At 31.8% G+C, this 18,530-nt stretch overlaps 1 protein-coding gene across 1 annotated transcript; it reads right to left on the bottom strand.

The window, feature by feature from the left end:
• Window positions 1–622: 622 nt before the first annotated feature.
• On the bottom strand, window positions 623–18,046 carry LOC134726428 (glutamate receptor ionotropic, delta-1-like). The gene is made up of 13 exons (XM_063590830.1): window positions 17,964–18,046; window positions 16,614–16,736; window positions 14,824–15,078; window positions 14,173–14,348; window positions 13,470–13,652; window positions 12,335–12,493; window positions 9,450–9,668; window positions 8,202–8,302; window positions 6,945–7,035; window positions 5,831–6,164; window positions 4,195–4,412; window positions 1,696–1,946; window positions 623–965 (listed from the first exon to the last, which is right to left on the bottom strand). Exons 1-13 carry the CDS (start codon window positions 18,019–18,021, stop codon window positions 650–652), a joined length of 2,484 nt encoding a protein of 827 aa, XP_063446900.1. The 5' UTR covers window positions 18,022–18,046; the 3' UTR covers window positions 623–649.
• Window positions 18,047–18,530: the final 484 nt, after the last annotated feature.

Below are 18,530 nucleotides of genomic sequence, written 5' to 3'. Positions count from 1 at the left end.
ATAAAAAAAACAAATGTGCTTTGTCTATATGCCTTCCTGTGTTTCTTTGATATATATGACGTGGCTCTGTATTTACACATCCCGTTATTGTGCTATTGTCAAAAGTGGTAGTGTGCTTTGTCTGTATGCTTTTTGTGCTTCTCTGATACATATTTGTTAGTTTTTTTATATAGTGATTAAGATTATAACAAAATGTTGACTGCATATTGGTAATGTAAAGAGGATATGTTTATTTCAAACCGAAGCAGTAAAAATACCATTGTCAATCTTAAAACTCGGTTACGCCAATAATATTGGCACTGAATTGTCAATTTGACAACACAACCTTATAATTACCTCTGCCTATATAATAGAAAAACATATAATATAGATATTGATTGCTAGATCAACCGATATATTTAATTTGTAGAAAACCCAAGTTAAGAGTTAGATTTGGTAAAATTTCAATTACAAATAGTAAATCTGAAATCAATGAATATGTCACTTTTTTTATAATAATTTTATTTTTTAAATGCACCCATATGGGTCAAGCAAACAAAAATAAAAACATATCTAATAAACAAAATGAATCAATCGATTCTATTATGTATTATTAGTTTCCAGTTGAATGCGTAACCTATAATTAGAGTAATAATAAACAAAGCACATTTTACTGCTTATGGCACTTGTTCTTTATGTCTGTAGTCTCTCTATATTTCATGGACCTTCCCCACATTTGATTCTTGATTGGGGCCAAGTAAATTTTGTATCTTTTAAAAATACACTTTTGCCAGAACAGATTAAGAAGAAATGTAATAATAGCCACTCCAACAACACTGACATATACTAAAAATACTCCAGCAATGCTATCCATTCCTAGAGAATTGGCTCCACCTGTGCGAGATACTGTAGAACAAGTATTTATCTTTGGCCACCATTTATCTTTCCATCGTTCTGTCATTCCAGCCTCGTGCATTTTCATTATGCTGAAAAATGTTTTACTATTTAAAAATACTATTTACTATTTAGAAATATGATTCATTAAAAATGTCTTGTCTTTTTTGTGGTAAATAGTTTTTTGGTTGCACGGATTACGTTTCAAGCAAACTGTGGGATTACTATTATGCTTTATTATCTACGTGACTGTAAATTCACTTCTTTGTATTACAATTTTTTTACTGTTTGACGGAAATAGATTACTGTATTTAGCACAACGTTTTAAAGTGTTCTTTATTTAATATCCAACCTCGTTATTTAGTCTTCTAACTGCTTTGATTATCACTGATGAGCCTTATATAGAAGAAATGCGCGTAAGACATTACTAATTTTCAGATTATTTCTTTGTAAGATTTTTTATATAAACATCCTAATTATCATATAGATATTGAAGGATTCATTAGGTTTCTATTTTTGTTCACGTTTGTATTTGCATTGTTACAGTTCAAATTAAATTACATATTTACAACTCATCGAAGGCTCAATGTGATAATTTTCCCAGCATGACATTGTAAATCTGTGGTAGATTGCATAACGTTTGATAGATATCGTTCCGTCAGTTAAATTAAATAATTCTAGTATATATTATATAGTTAGTGACAACCAGTTTTTCACATTTAGTTTAGAACAAAATACGACATCTACAGTATTCTGATCATGCTTGCTGCTTGTAAGAAATGTGAAAGAGCTGAAAAAGAAGATAAATTTGAATTTTATTACTTCAAATTGAAAGCTTCCTTGTACGGTGCGTTTTCTGGCATGACAAAGCCCAACCCAGCTTGGTTGAAAACTTCCGCAGCTAAAGCGAAGGCTTCACAGTCTTGTAACTGAATGAACTCTAACTGACTTATATCCGTCATAAAAGCGTATTCCCCAGTCCTTGCCAGTTCTACAGCAGTTGCACGACTTGTAACGTACGGCATCGTGGACATTTTCTCCCATACTTGTGTGTATACGCCAGATGAAGCTGTCTGAAAGTAATTATAATCATTAAACGAGCCGTGATTTATGATCTTTTGCTTTATGTAGAAGGCTTGGCAAAGATAAAAAAACATCATTCAAAGCTCTGTTTGGTTTTGAATTCTCATCGGAGTACGGTGTTTTTGTGATTTTACTTTTTTTATTGTCAAGATTGGGGTTCTTTGTTGTGATTAAATAAACCATAGCTGTTTTTACTTGTCAAGCCAATATCCATTAGAAATTTAGAGGAAAGATCGTACAAATATTTATCTTTTTACTTCCCTTTTGTAAATTTGTAAAAGTTATCAAAGGTACCAGGATTATAATTGAGTACGCCAGACGCGCGTTTCGTCTACATAAGACTCATCAGTGACACTCATATCAAAATATTTATAAAGCCAAACAAGTAAAAAGTTGAAGAGCATTGAGGATCCAATATTTCAAAAAGTTGTGACAAATACGGCTAAGATAATCTATGCCTGGGATAAGAAAATCCTAAGTGTTTCGGAAAATTCAAAGTTTTGTAAATAGGAAATTTAGAAAAAGGACTACATAATTGATATTCATGTCAACACCGGAGTGTTGACTACTGGGCTGGTGATACCCTCGGGGACGACACGTCCACCAGCAGTGGCATCGACCCAGTGGTGTAAACGTTATCAAAGGTACCAGGATTATAATTTAGTACGCCAGACGTGCGTTTCATCTACATAAGACTCATCAGTGACGCCCATATCAAAATATTTATGAAGCCAAACAAGAAAAAGTTGAAGAGCATTGAGGATCCAATATTCCAAAAAATTGTGCCAAATACGGCTAAGGTAATCTATGCCTGGGATAAGAAAATCCTAAGTGTTTCGAAAAATTCAAAGTTTTGTAAATAGGAAATTTAGAAAAAGGACTACATAATTGATATTCATGTCAACACCGGAGTGTTGACTACTGGGCTGGTGATATCCTCGGGGACGAAACGTCCACCAGCAGTGGCATCGACCCAGTGGTGTAAACGTTATCAAAGGTACCAGGATTATAATTTAGTACGCCAGACGCGCGTTTCGTCTACATAAGACTCATCAGTGACACTCATATCAAAATATTTATAAAGCCAACCAAGAAAAAGTTGAAGAGCATTGAGGATCCAATATTCCAAAAAGTTGTGCCAAATACGGCTAAGGTAATCTATGCCTTGGATAAGAAAATCCTAGGTGTTTCGAAAAATTCAAAGTTTTGTTAATAGGAAATTTAGAAAAAGGACTACATAATTGATATTCATGTCAACACCGGAGTGTTGGCTACTGGGCTGGTGATACCCTCGGGGACGAAACGTCCACCAGCAGTGGCATCGATCTAGTGGTGTAAACGTTATCAAAGGTACCAGGATTATAATTTAGTACGCCAGACGCGCGTTTCGTCTACATAAGACTCATCAGTGACGCTCATATCAAAATATTTATAAAGCCAACTAGTAAAGAGTGGAAGAGCATTGAGGATACAAAATTCCAAAAAGTTGTACCAAATACGGCTAAGGTAATCTATGCCTGGGATAGAAAATTCTTAGTGTTTCGAAAAATTCAAAGTTTTGTAAATAGGAAATTTAGAAAAAGGACTACATAATTGATATTCATGTCAACACCGGAGTGTTAACTACTGGGCTGGTGATGCCATCGTAAAACTGTAAAAGCTGTAAAACTTTTACTCATTGAAATTCCAATCACATAAAATAATCTCGAAAGTAGTTTGGGCTGACGACTATGACATCATAAATATAAATATTCACAATATAACATTAAGTTATTTAAGTCATTAATATTTTTTTCCATTCGAAGTTGTTGCAGTTAATAGTCGAGGGCTGTTGTTTAAATGTTATTTTTGCATTAATTCTATGTTGGGAAAAAAGTATGTTAATGGTTTTTTTACGGTAATTTAACCATATGAGACTTCTAATGCGTCGTTAAACTGGTTTTTGATTATCAATATGATAACCAGGGAAAAATATATTGGCTGCTATTTTTTTTTTGTTAAATGTCTACCAAAGTTTTATCTCCTCTCTACTAACACAGTAAGTGGAACACCATATGCTGAAAGCATCACTTTATTGTTTGCTCTAATGTTTTTCTTTTATCTTGTTTAGTTTTGTAAGCGTTGTAAAGAGAATCTCTCTTAAAAGTTGTTGTATAATCATAGTTGCATTTATTAAGTAGTAATATACAGTTTTATACCGATCCAGTAATTCCATTTAACTAATGAAATTCTAGTTACCTGAAAAAGCGTATGGAGACTGGTTCCTGTCTTTACTAACGGTTTTATTTTGTCTTGAGTGATGAGTTCCGACAAGCTGTTAATCGGTTGAACAGTAATACTGACAGTCAAGTAGGCTGCAAGGTTTGCTGTATAGCTTGCTAACATCAATATGGTAAAAACCCACCAAAATCCTAACATTACTCTTCCTGAAGTGGCACTTGGACGTGGATCTACAGCTAATGAAAAAAAATCTTTGATATATTTCTACAACTTCTAGTCGTTATTTGATTATAATTTGTTTTTATATATTAAGTACTTTTCAGCATCAACTTGCTTTTTTATAAAAAAAAAACAACAAAGAAGGCAAGTTGATATATAGTTCTTGATATTAAAATACTCTGACAGATGCTGAATAGTATTAATTCCTGTATAAAAAAAAGTATGTTAAGTCAAACTTTACAGAGGGTTAATATTCTATATTGGCGTTCCTCGCCCTTTAATTTTAAGATATTACTGAAAGTAGAAGGATACACGTCAAATAGACGGAAATGCAGCGACCTCATCTGGGGGCAGCATGCGGTACCCATCAATAGTCAACTATCATATTATATCAACTTCTTATCTAAATCTATATGTTTCATCTTTAGAAAAAACTTAGGTAATAAGGTAGTGAAGTGAAAGTTGTACAGACAAATACCAATAAGATGTGTGAAGCTCATAAACTAAATTAAAGACACCAATACGATAAGTTTATCATAATTTTGATTTATAGTTAACAGGATAATTTTAATTTGTTACTATACATTTAATTCAATTTTATTTCTTAAATAGAATTGACAAAAATCAGATGTTTAAATCCGTATCAAGACATTTATTTGATCATATTCAATTCTAGATTTAGGTAATGAATTATACCTGTATGTTATTAAATGAATTTTTCTTATGTAAAGTTTGAAATCCGTTGAGCATATTGATTAAAAGTAGTTATCCTATATTTTATGCATTTGTTTTTTAAACATTATTTCACCTTGTTCGTGCAATTTTGTTTCTTTTAAGCATATACAAAAATCTCTATAAAAAAATTAAAAGTATGTAATGACGTGTTAAACAATAGTGAAAACAAACAAAAGCTCTGACTAAAGTAATTCAGTTTTAATTTCTAACATGTTCTCAATTGATTGCGGTGGAAATTCGATGATATATCTTTGGGCAAAATTTGATAAAACAACTTTAGGGACGTATACGAAAATGTGAATGGTCATTGACATTGTAAGTAAACATGAAATGCAATTCATTTTATTTAAAATAAATGACAAAAATCACATAAACCTAGTTACATATAAAGAGTTTGGAGTGAAGAGGTTAAACATTATGAAAATTATAATTCATATTTATTGTTTTCAATGCCAGTTTCTGTATTCAAAGCTGGACAACTATTGGACTGGATAAGCAGTTCAGTTCATTGTTTTACAGCATTCATTTTTTTCATTTGAATAGAATCTTGAAAAGGTTTTTCATCAATTTGATATTTTGAAAAATTAGACGAAGCTCAATTTTTAATCGAAGCTTCTATTCAAGTATCTAGATTTGATTGACTGAAATGTTTTATAGACATCGTATGACATTTTTGCATTGCTTTTATATATACATCTACCTTGTTCGAGAAAGGATCCATAGATTAACCACATATTTTCTTTTAATTTCTTTTGCTCATGAGCTGTGTCCACCATAAGATCTTGACCATCGACAGTATAAGGACTGAGTCGATTTACAATATACAGGAAGATACCGACAACAATTATTACCATTCCGATGGCACCCCAAACTTTCAGAGTAAAAGGCTTTAGTGTTTTAAACAATTTATAAGGTTCCTCGGTGATTTTCTTGGTTAAGATTCCCACACCGTCCTCCATTATTGGTACAGTAAAATCAATGACGGACTCCCTTATACAGGTGATAGTAAAAGGGGCTGCTGCAATGTCTATTTCCTACAAAGTAATTCATATGATTTTTTAATCAAATCGTAGACGAATTAGTTTTAACGGAAACTCATTATGCTAAAGAGTTTTTTTATTGTTTTTTTACCGGAGGAGATCAGACAATTAGTAAAAATGTTAAAATCTATGTCTGTACATAGAAAACAGTTTATTTTATATTTGCACAATGAGAATACAGTTGAATTTTGCATTTCAAACTTAGAATCATATTTTGGGAAATACTTTTTCATCAATATGAATTGAAAGATGTACTGTAATATGTGTGCCCATGAGACAACTATCCATGGAAGTCACAATGTATAAAACTAACAATTGTAGGTCAAAGAACGGTCTTTAACAGTCTTTTGTCAAAAGTATTTAACATGCATTTAACCCCTTCCACATTTTGTAGGAGCCTGGTCAAAGTATGACTTTCTGCTGGCGCCTATATACTGAAATTGATTGTCGTTTTTGCTAAATATCCTATTTATTATTACGTTTGATTTGTAGAACCTTTTTTTTTTAATATCTTTTTTTTTTTTTAATATCTATATACTTTTTGTAATGCGAAATTGATTTTGCTCATGGTGTTAACCTAACGGTGAAATTTTGTTGGTACGTTATTTGGCAAAAACTAAGTTGAAAAGGGAACAATCTAAGTTTAAAATATTCGCGACGATTTTTATTCGTGCTATTTTTATAATGGCGAATGTAGCGAAAATAAATCGCTCGCGAAAATAAGATTGTTTGCAGTACTATGTTAGAACGTTATCAATATCAAAATAAACCTACTCCTCTCATGATCATACCGACCATTCCTGTCCAAGTTCCATCTTCTTTGGGACCACCATATTGTCCATCCGGGGGCTGAACTACTTTGTAGCTATATCATTTTTCATAACAGCAAAATAAATTAATACACTCACATTTAGGACAGTGCTTTCTTTATAGATTAGCAATTGCAAATAATCACAAAGATAATTGGAGTGTGCCTATTTTTAATTGTTAAAACCTCAGTTGCAAAAGATGTTTTAACTGCTTTCAAAAAGTAATCAACTAACAGAAAGTAATTAACAGATGCAAAAAATACAGTTAAACACTTCACTATATATTTTCATAACTTGAATTAACTTAAAAGACGTATATAATATGTCGCCATTGAAAAGTTGATAATTTCCCACGAATTCGACCTACTTAGTTGAAAATATTAACCGGTTTGTACTCATATAAGATAACCTAACGGGTGAAGCATTTTGAGCAGTACCTGCGTGACCGTCGGAACGCCTGACATCACCACGTTTTTAGGTGAGGATCGTGTTGCTCAGTCTTAAATTTTCGCATATCATATAATGTATATTCAAAGCAAACGAAGGTAGCAGATAAAACAATAAATGAACATGCATAAATGTTTGTATGCCCCACCTACGATAGTAGAGGGGCATTGTGTTTTCTGGTCTATGTGTCCGTTGGTCCGTTGGTCCGTCCGTCCGTTCGTTCGTTCGATCGTCTGTCCAACTTCAGGTTAAAGTTTTTGGTCGAGGTAGTTTTTGATGAAGTTGAAGTCCAATCAACCTGAAACTTAGTATATGTTCCATATGATATGATCTTTCTAGTTTTAATGCCAAATTAGGGTTCTGACACCAATTTCACGGTCCACTGAACATAGAAAATGATAGTGGGAGTGGGCATCCGTGTACTGGGGACACATTCTTGTTTGAATATAGATAAGCCCGTTGGTTTCACCATTTGAATGGTTACACACTAGTCATATTTTGGGGCCCTTTATAGCTTGCTGTTCGGTGTGCCCCGTGTTGAAGATCGTACATTGACATAATTATAATGGTTCACTTTTACAAATTATGACTGTGATGGAGATTTATCTCATTAACACGCATACCACATCTTCTTATTTCAATGTATTATAACTATTTGATCTGAGTGTCCCTATGGGTCTTATGTTGACGAAACGCGCGTCTGGTGTAATAAATTATAATCCTGGTACCTTTGATAACTTATTAGAATAAAGATAAATATATTATTTGAACTTACCTAAAATTAAAACGCTTTGCCATCTCGTTCAATATATCAAAACAAAAACCTGTGTATGTCGTCACATTGTTGTTGTTTTCGATGTAAATGAATGGTTCTACCTGTAATTATTTCCAAACTTATCAATGGAAACAAAAATTAAATCAAAGTTGGTAGCTTGAATTCGCCCTAAAATTTGTTGCCATCAGGGCAAAATCTGTCATATTGCACTAATAAGTTACAAGTGAAAACATGTGTATTCAACATGGAGCAGCATTATACATATAGCGTATTACAAAAAGAACCAAAACCAGATGATAACTGTTTGAAATATATGACTTAAAACAGCAATTTTTATTAGATTTTCTAATTTCGAAAAACGAAATTCTTTCGGAAATATCAAGCTTATTAGCTAGTAATATGTTTTGTCTTTAATAAACATCCCGCTACCAATTTGCATATTTCTATTCAGTAATTTTCGAAAAATGCCAAAATATTTGAGTCCAAAACATTTCACAAACGTTCATGAACTGATACACAAAAAATGGTAAACAAAACTCGAACAAGGATGCAAGTGAATTCGATTTGGTTAAAAATGCTTTTCTAATATTTCCTTAGTAAAATTTGCGATAGTGTATCAACAATGTTGTCAATAACAGTATGTAACACTTACAAAAAGTGGTTGTGAATATGTGTAAAATTATTGTGATTTTTAAATTCTCGTAATTTAGACTCTATAGTTTTAAATAACTTAGTGTCGATTTAAACATATTTTGGTTTTTGACACTATGAGTTATAGATATTCAGGGGAAATTTAACATTGCTACCTTGGGCTTCTCACAAAAAAGTCTGTAGTTCTCTTCAATTAATTCACTTTGTATAGCTTGTATATTGCATTGACCTATTTCAATAACCTAGTGTCCTGGAAACGAAAAGACATCAACTTATTTGCTGATATCTTCTCTTTTATCAAACATTACTTGTTATGCATGATGCTGTATGTTTGTTTCTAGTTATCTTAAATGCCATCAGTGTACGTGTGGACTACATTGTTCAAGTACATATAGGCTATGATTCTTATACAGATGTGTACCGACATTTTTTACTACTTTTGTGACATTAAATAGATTTGAAAAGTGTGTTTACCCTTGCTTAAATTCAAATGATGTCGAGCTTTGTTAAGAAACTTGAATTCCGATTTCAAACGAGAATTAGAAATTAAGAAAAATAATTCAACAAGAAATACAATTAAGAATGTAAACATTTTACCTGCAAAGTTGCAACTGTCAAGACTTTCCCGCCAAAATTGGTGAACTCGTTCCCAAACAATACACCATCATTTAGTTGAAGACCATTTCCTGTTGTCCATTTTCCCATATGATGTAAAGAATCTGTGCCACCTTTAAAACTACAGAGTTCTAGTTCAGCTTCCGATAGGTACTTATTTTGATCCCATTTTAAATAACCTGATAAACCTTTTAAGTTGATCTATTAAGTGAAAAATCGAAAGAAAGAAAAACAAATTAAAATGGAAGATATATACTGTTGTTTATTCTTTGTGTATTAAATTATAAGAAATTTGGGTAACTGTTCACAAAATTTCAATATACATTAATTTTCATAAGGTATTTTGGTTCAATGAGTTCTGCTGTTTTAATCAGTATTATAAAAAAACAAAAATATCCAAATATTTTCATTTATCCTAGTAGACTTCGTTAAATCGTAAGCACTTCCATTTTAATTTTCATGATTGTTCTTTATTAGATTTTGAATAATTCAGTTTAACATTGGAAATTATACAAAAGATTTAGACAAAAGAGACAATAAACTTTTGTTCATCTTTTTTGGACATTTGTGTGCCTTTTATATCTTTCTGCCTCTAGTGATTTAAAGAGTTCAACGTTAAAGAGTTCAACGTAGTCTATGTATCATCTGACATCAAACTCGGACTTCTCTTGAACTGAATTTTAATGTGCGTATTGTTATGCTTTTACTTTTTTACATTAGCTAGAGGTATAGGGGAGGGTTGAGATCTCACAAACATGTATAACACTGCCGCATTTTTGCGCCTGTCCCAAGTCAGGAGCCTCTGGCCTTTGTTAGTCTTGTATTATTTTAAAACTTTTAGTTTCTTGTGTACAATTTGAATTTAGTATTGCGTTCATTATCACTGAACTAGTATATATTTGTTTAGAGGCCAGCTGAAGGGCGCCACCGGGTGCGGGGAAATTCTCGCTAAACTGAAGACCTGTTGGTGACCTTCTGCTGTTGTCTGCTCTATGGTCGTGTTGTTGTCTCTTTCACACATTCTCCATTTCCACTCTCAATTTTATAACTAGTCAAATATCAAGTCATGTAGTTCGTTACCAAAAGATACTTTTGTATGTGTAGAATATATCTCCCTGTTGATACGATATGCAAGGGCTTGTGTTTCCTATATCGTGATTTCTTTGATAGAGGGTTGCAGTCGAAGTAGTCGATCAATAATCGATGTAAATATATATTTTGTTCATATTACTTTGTTCATTTGTTCTACATGTGAATAACTCGTGTACAGTGTACTTTTTACTAAAGTGCTTTTTCCCGCATTGTTTTAAAAATTTCAGTAACATTGTAATCACTCAGAACTCGCTTCATATAACTAGTAAACGTAAGAACTCTTTTCAATCAAATGATAGCATATAACATCCTTTCATCGTCTTTAATTGAAAAATAATCGGAAGTTTTGACAGCAATATAATTTTCCGATATTTCCGGCGTATCTTTTAATTTTATTCGGGTCACATGTTCTTTATTTCTATTCGTGTAAACCTATAATAAAAGGGCATCAAGGTCACATCTATCACGTTAAAGCAATAACTTTGATAAGATCTTATTCAATTGTCTATTTGTCTTTGTTATTTTCCTAAACTAAAACTTTAATCAATTAGTAAAATATTCAAATTTGTTTTATTTTTATCTTTGATCCATTTAAAACAAGTTTTTCATTAACAACTATCAATAAACTGCACGGAAGCCTTTTCTCTGAGATGAGAAAGACCGAACGTAACTGGACATTGTATTTTCAGATGTATTCTCTGAGATTGAGTCAAAAGATGTTCAATTTACAACCGCCATGACTAACATTATCATTTTTTAAACCGAAGATGACAGTTGTAAAGTTTATGGCGCGAATATTAATTATCTAAAATAATTAACACTAATAATACGAAACATATTTGTTGAATTGTCTGACTGCATTGACATTTGTGGGGCGTTCATTATTATTCCTGAAACATTTCATTCTCAATATCATTGTTACATATAAAAAGAATGAAATAAATTTCTTATGTGCATTGACTTTTTGTTTTCATTACATGTCGCTTTTAAATCATGGAAGGTGTTTATCCCATCAAACTGACGAGTCCATAAAACCTTCAAAACAAAGTGACAATCATCTATTTTCTAAACAAGCATAACAATTTAAAGGCCACTGTCTGTCACAAAATGTTCATCGATTTGAATTAAATTTTCTTTTTCGATTGATATCATACTATAACGTATATATTCAAACGATAAAAAAAAAACAATTAACAATTTACGATGCATGAACTCTAAATCATGTATCAGCATTTCTGGTGTTTTTCAAAATTTCATCTAATTTACCATCAAGGTGACCTTCCAATGAATGTTGACGGTTATATTACCCGTTCTAAACATATATAAATAGATGGCAAACTCGTGCAATTTAATTTTTCTAGATATGTTTGAAATCATATTATAGGTTAAAACAATATTTTAAATATCGTTCTTATTCGTAAAAGAATAAAATTTTGCAGATCGAATCAGTGAATCAAATGATTAACCCTTGATAAACTTTCAATGTTGATAATGTTTTTCCTATTACTAGCTGTTCAAGCCATCTCCAGCTTACAGGTTAACATCAATACGGATTTAATGAGGTCGAATAATTCAACTATTGTTGTACTTTTCTGTAATAACATTTACTTTCAAGACTTTTTGTTAACGCGTTTATTATACAAACATTTATATAGAAAATTAAACATTGGTTGACATAAGTTCAAAAACTGGTAATGAGGTTTTTATATTCTATATTTCATATTATATCGTTAGGAAACTTTCTACAATTTTTCCAACAGTGAAACAGATAATACCTTTTTTATTTCTGTAATTAATTTGTCACCAGCTGACATAATGCGTGTATGGTTTCTGCAATCAAATGGTTTGAAAGTAAAACTCGGCGAAACAGCTAAGATGTTGTGTATTGCTTTCTTGTAAATTGTTTTAGCATCCTTTAGAATTTCAGTGATCATCTGAAAAAACAATTGGTTGAAAATTCAGAAGTTTTTAAAAGCAACAACCATTATTTAAGCAAGATTTGAAGTTGATACATTTCACTTTTTGTCTTTTTCCAAGCATGCAAATGGATTAAGAATAGAGTATTTCTTAATTTAATCAACGAAAAAAAACTGTCAAATCTGCTTTGAAGGTATAATTCCAATGACATGATTAAGTTTTACCCTGTACGGTTAGGTCACTGTAGTATTTAACGTAACACTGTTGGACGTCATTTGAAATTATTCTTTATTATAAGGTATATTTTCTTTGATCTCATTAGAAGTTTAATCTCTCTATATATATACTGTTTGACCGAATTATGAGAAAATTATCGTGCTTTATAAAAAACAGCCTTTGGGATTTGTAATCGAAACGATCCAAAGTTGAATGAAAGTCATAGGAAACAAGAAGTTGTACGCCATGTAGTATTTTCTTTTGCGTAATTTGACATTGGCGAACATGTGTGTGCTGAGTAGATGTTGTTAAAACATTCAGGATCATCAACCATGTAGTTGTTTTCCGGCACATCTGTGTACTTAGCATCCCCCTAAAACAAAATCAACAAGTGAAACTGCGAGCTACTGCTCACTGATGATACCCCGCCGCAAGTGGATAATATTAATAGTGTAAAAATATGAAAGTGTTCGGTAAACAGGAAGTTGTCGAGTGATCAATCTGAAAACGCATCACACGGTATAGCTGACTTAGATAAACCCTGAAACCAAATTTCAGAAATCCTTGAATTGTAGTTCCTGAGAAAAATGCGACGAAAAATATTCATGGGACGGACGAACTGACTGACGGAAGGACAGACAGAGGTAAAACAGTATATCCCCCTTTTTTTTTTTTAAAGCGGTGGTATAATTACAGAAAATGTCAAAAATAAATTAAAGAACATAACAAAGAAGGATATCACATCCAGACCCGTTTATAATTGTTGTTATTCAGTACCGTTGAATTATCTTGTAAAACAGACAGACATTTATCGTTTTCCATATTCAGCTTCTTATTATATTGACGTAAAAAAAGTACTCTTGAATCTTGAGAGGTAATATTAATTGTTTTTGGAAGACTTATATCAGGTGGTATAAAAATCCAGGATTTTTTTGCCGTCAGTAATCCCTGTTCTTCTGCCTGTAAAAAAGATAAAGCACGATGAATAAGTATCTATCTTAATCGGTTCATATCCAAAAAATCTCCAATAAATTTGTATTTTTTAAAACTCGAAAATAGATATGTTTCAGTCAATTTTAAATTGTTTTACCATCAGAGCATTTAGAAAATAGAAATGCATGAATATTCATCTTATCGGTCTTGTACTTTACGTGAAATCGTTTACAGTGCGTACACCTAAAGCATTGGGTTTAGGTTAACGACTTGCAAGTTAGGAATATGGCAGTTGTTATCAATTCGTTTGCTGTTTTTGAGCTTTTGATTTTGCCAGTTGACTAGAGACTTTCCGTTCCGGGTATTTTCCTCTGAGTTAAGTATCTTTTGTGATTTTTCTTTTTTATTTTGTAGTGAGCGAAGCCATAAACTGAACAATTATATTTAGAAAAAAATTTAAAAAAAATATATTATTCAAAAGTATCGATTGCACACAAAAAATGACAAATTTCTGTTTAAATGTTAAAACAAATGTAATTTCACTCACCTCGATTAAAATATCTTCCACTCTTTCTTCGTCTACAAAAAGAACAATAATACCGGGATTGTGGGTCTTTGTTGTTGTGACAGTCTGCTTGTTGGATAGAGTCGACGTACTCAGCATTCTTGACCTAACCGCAATACTTGAAAAACGTGCAACTAGATCTTGGAGACACCTAGATTCTAGAACAATGCAATAATTTGTGTAGTATGATGTTTTAATTAGATACATTCAGTTTTTGTTTCATCTTTACAGTGTAACATAACTAAATGAGATTCCTGTTTTTTTTGGCTAAACCTAGTTGACCAAATTCTTGGTATTATGATCATTTGTTTGAGGAAAATGTAATTATGTCCTATAAGAAAAGTGTCTAATGTAAGTCTGGCGTACCAATTTATGAGCTTGGTATCGTTGATGAATTTATCCGGATCATTATCATATAAAACATATCTTTACTTAAAATATAAAGAAAGGTTAATGAGATCATTCCCAGTTTTTGTTGAGATTCGTGTTGCTACGTCTTTAGTTTTTATGTTGTGTCTTGTGTACTATGAATTGTCTTGGCGTTGTTAGTTTATTTTCAATCTATGAGTTTCACTGTCCCTCTTGTATCTTTTGCCTCTCTTTTAGTGAGATATATACATATATTCAAATTACCCAATGTCTTGTCGTGTATGATAAATACATCCAACCAACTGAGCTTCGAAATTATTGTTGTCAAAGCTTTGTTTACTTCTTTGCAATTAGGAATTATTTGGAATGTTTCTGGTTGAGCACCGAGAAAGCAGGGTTTTCTTGTGTACATAATATGAGGAATCTTTCTCGATTTGGCTTGGAGTTCTACAGACAATGCACTGAAGCATCCAAGAAATGAAATGAATCCACCATATCCTTGATTAAGAAGTTCACAAACTGAAACACAAAGTGTAAAGTGTCATTATTTTAGAATATTTCTTAATGTCACTCTCATTTTTGCAGCTTTTATCTGCGCTTCTGATGTGTGGCGTTATGTTGGTATACTAAAAATACCAAATCTATCTGTTAATAAAATCAACGGTACCAATTTTGTTGCACCAGATGCGCATTTCGACAATATATGTCTCTTCAGTGATGCTCGTGGCCAAAATATTTGAAATCCAAAGCTTATATAAAAGATGAAGAGCTATAATCCAAAAGGTCCAAAAAGTATAGCCAAATTCCTGAAAGGAATCAGAGCTTTGCACGAGGGAGATACATTCCTTAATTTATAATTTTTAATATTTTGTAACAGCAAATTTTAATAACACAAAAAATCCGTATTTTCATGCCAGTACCGAAGTACTGGCTACTGGGCTGGTGATACCCTCGGGGACTAATAGTCCACCAGCAGAGGCATCGACCCAGTGGTAGTAATAAAATCAACGGTACCAATTTTGTTGCACCAGATGCGCATTTCGACAATATATGTCTCTTCAGTGATGCTCGTGGGCAAAATATTTGAAATCCAAAGCTTATATAAAAGATGAAGAGCTATAATCCAAAAGGTCCAAAAAGTATAGCCAAATTTCTGAAAGGAATCAGAGCTTTGCACGAGGGAGATACATTCCTTAATTTATATTTTTTAATATTTTGTAACAGCAAATTTTAATAACACAAAAAATCCGTATTTTCATGCCAGTACCGAAGTACTGGCTACTGGGCTGGTGATACCCTCGGGGACTAATAGTCCACCAGCAGAGGCATCGACCCAGTGGTAGTAATAAAATCAACGGTACCAATTTTGTTGCACCAGATGCGCATTTCGACAATATATGTCTCTTCAGTGATGCTCGTGGCCAAAATATTTGAAATCCAAAGCTTATATAAAAGATGAAGAGCTATAATCCAAAAGGTCCAAAAAGTATAGCCAAATTCCTGAAAGGAATCAGAGCTTTGCACGAGGGAGATACATTCCTTAATTTATAATTTTTAATATTTTGTAACAGCAAATTTTAATAACACAAAAAATCCGTATTTTCATGCCAGTACCGAAGTACTGTTAAACTAGGTTTAATGAACCGTTTCGTTTTCAATGTGGTGACCAAGTCAAGAACATGGCAGTTGTTGTCTTTTCATTTTATTCGTTTGAGCTTTTGTTTTGCTATCTGTTAAGTGATTTTCTGATTTGTAATTTTCTCGGCATTGCTTCACTTTTTATAGTCTGTGACAATTACCTCAAAACGATTTTTCATGGTTCTGTCTTCATTTCTGTTGAATTACAAATAGCTTCACGTACCGAAAATTTGAAATCTTTGAAAATAAATATAATAACAAAAACAAAAAAAAGTAAACTACCACATTAGTAAAAATCAAGAATAAATAATTTCATCTTTTCTACAATTTTTTTTCACTTTTTCTGTCTTACTGTTCTCTTTATTTGAACTTACCTTATATCATTTTTATATGATAAATTTGTAGGTATAGTATACCTTTGTTAGTCATTTTCATTGAATTATTTTCTGGTACTCTATGTGTGACGTATTCCATTCCTGATGAGACGTCATCAAAGGCTGACAGGTCATCATCAATCCAGTCTGTGTCAACAAGAACTCCTATGAATAAGTAAAAAATGCATAACAAAGGAAGGAGAGTCTGTTTTAAGGTAGCACAGTACAAAGATTTTTTTACTTCCAATCACTAACCTTTGAAATGCTGTAACTTTCTTATGAATGCATAGAAAATAATAAAAGAGGTATATATAGATAGATAAAAGATTAATCTTTAAAATGAATGCAATATTTTTATTATGCAATCATTATGCAATCAATTATTATGTAATTAGCGACAAAATCTGGGTAAGTTCACTCGACTGAATTTAGCTCTATCATCTCTTTAACTATACATAATATTTTAAGGAAATCTTAATCAACACATCAAGGGCTTCAAAAGGGTGTCTCAGATTGTCTCTATGGTGTTCCATTCTCTCATAAATCTCTAATTAGTGTAAACATCCTAACCACATAAAAGAAGATAATGTTTATTTAGGTGTACAATTTGTTCTATACTTTCTATCTGAAATCGAGACACCCTTTTGTAGATAATGGCCATAGGAACAACATATAATAAAATCAACCCTCTAGGGATACATATGCAGAAGCTAATTTCATTTGAAAGTGGAAATTTGGTGAAAAATAATTTAGACACAGTTAACATTATAATTGGTTACATAATTGTTACATAATACTAACATTGCATTAATTTGAGAGAGTAATCTGTTAGCTATCCAAAACTACCACTTTTATAAATTTTCAAGCATTATTAAGAAAGTTACAGCATTTTAAAACTTGGGAGTTATAAAATCTTTGTATTGTGCTACCTTAATTAAGTATTTCAATTAATATCGCTGTAACAGAATGTTGCAAACAAATAAAGGTGCGAACTTTGTAGTAAGTCTTCAAAAGTCTTTCAATAATATAACAATACAATACATTGCCAGCTTAAAAAGAAAACAAAAAAACACACGGACCCCTTCTAAATTGAGTATTTTTTTTCTAGTTTTCAGTCACATGGCTGTCTTATGTGCATCAACTAGATATTTGATTTCATATATTTCATGATCGTGTACGAGGTGATAATATCGCATATGATATCATAGTGATTTTTTGTTATCTTAACATATCTAAACATTTGTTTAGGTTCCTTTTAACAAAATTTACAGTTCTTGTCTGAAAATTAAAGGACTAACAACTGCAAACTTGTAAACAATTAAGCATAGAGATTTAAAACTGTTTTATTTAATTAAATTTACATATAACGTCTTTAGATTTCAGACAGCTTACCTATCTTGAAGGGTGTACAGGATGTAATCACAACTGACACAATTAACAATCGCCACATTTTTAATGGCTACTTCAACCTGAAAAGAAGTGTCTTAGTCAATATGTGGAAAGTACGTATTAAAATAGTGTTGTCTTTGAAAATGCAAACGGATCGGGGAACATAACCTCTGCATAACTATAATTCTTTGATACTATAGAAATAAAATGATGTAAAATGCATTGAGACAGCAATCCAAAGATACATTTAACCGAACTATAAATATTTTTTGAAGGTGAACATAGTTTCTGTCGTGAAAAGTGTAAAAGTGCATACAATATATCGAGTTATACATCGCCCGAGTCTAAAACTTTAATTGATAAATTCAACAGATACTATCAAATATGTAAGATCAATAAAAGTATTAAATCTTTTCAAGGACAAAATCACTAATATAGCATTTATTCATCGATAACCAATTAAAAGGTTATTATATAAACATATGCAATAATATTAACATTATCTTTCGAGAATTTACAAGCTGATATTACATTATAAATAAATTATATTTGTGTTGGAAGCCTTATGGT

This window comes from Mytilus trossulus, chromosome 7 (assembly GCF_036588685.1).
Source record: "Mytilus trossulus isolate FHL-02 chromosome 7, PNRI_Mtr1.1.1.hap1, whole genome shotgun sequence".
Taxonomy (NCBI): Eukaryota; Metazoa; Mollusca; class Bivalvia; order Mytilida; family Mytilidae; genus Mytilus; species Mytilus trossulus.
The sequence above is the reverse complement of the archived record's forward strand: the minus strand, read 5'-3'. Positions and strand labels throughout refer to the sequence as shown.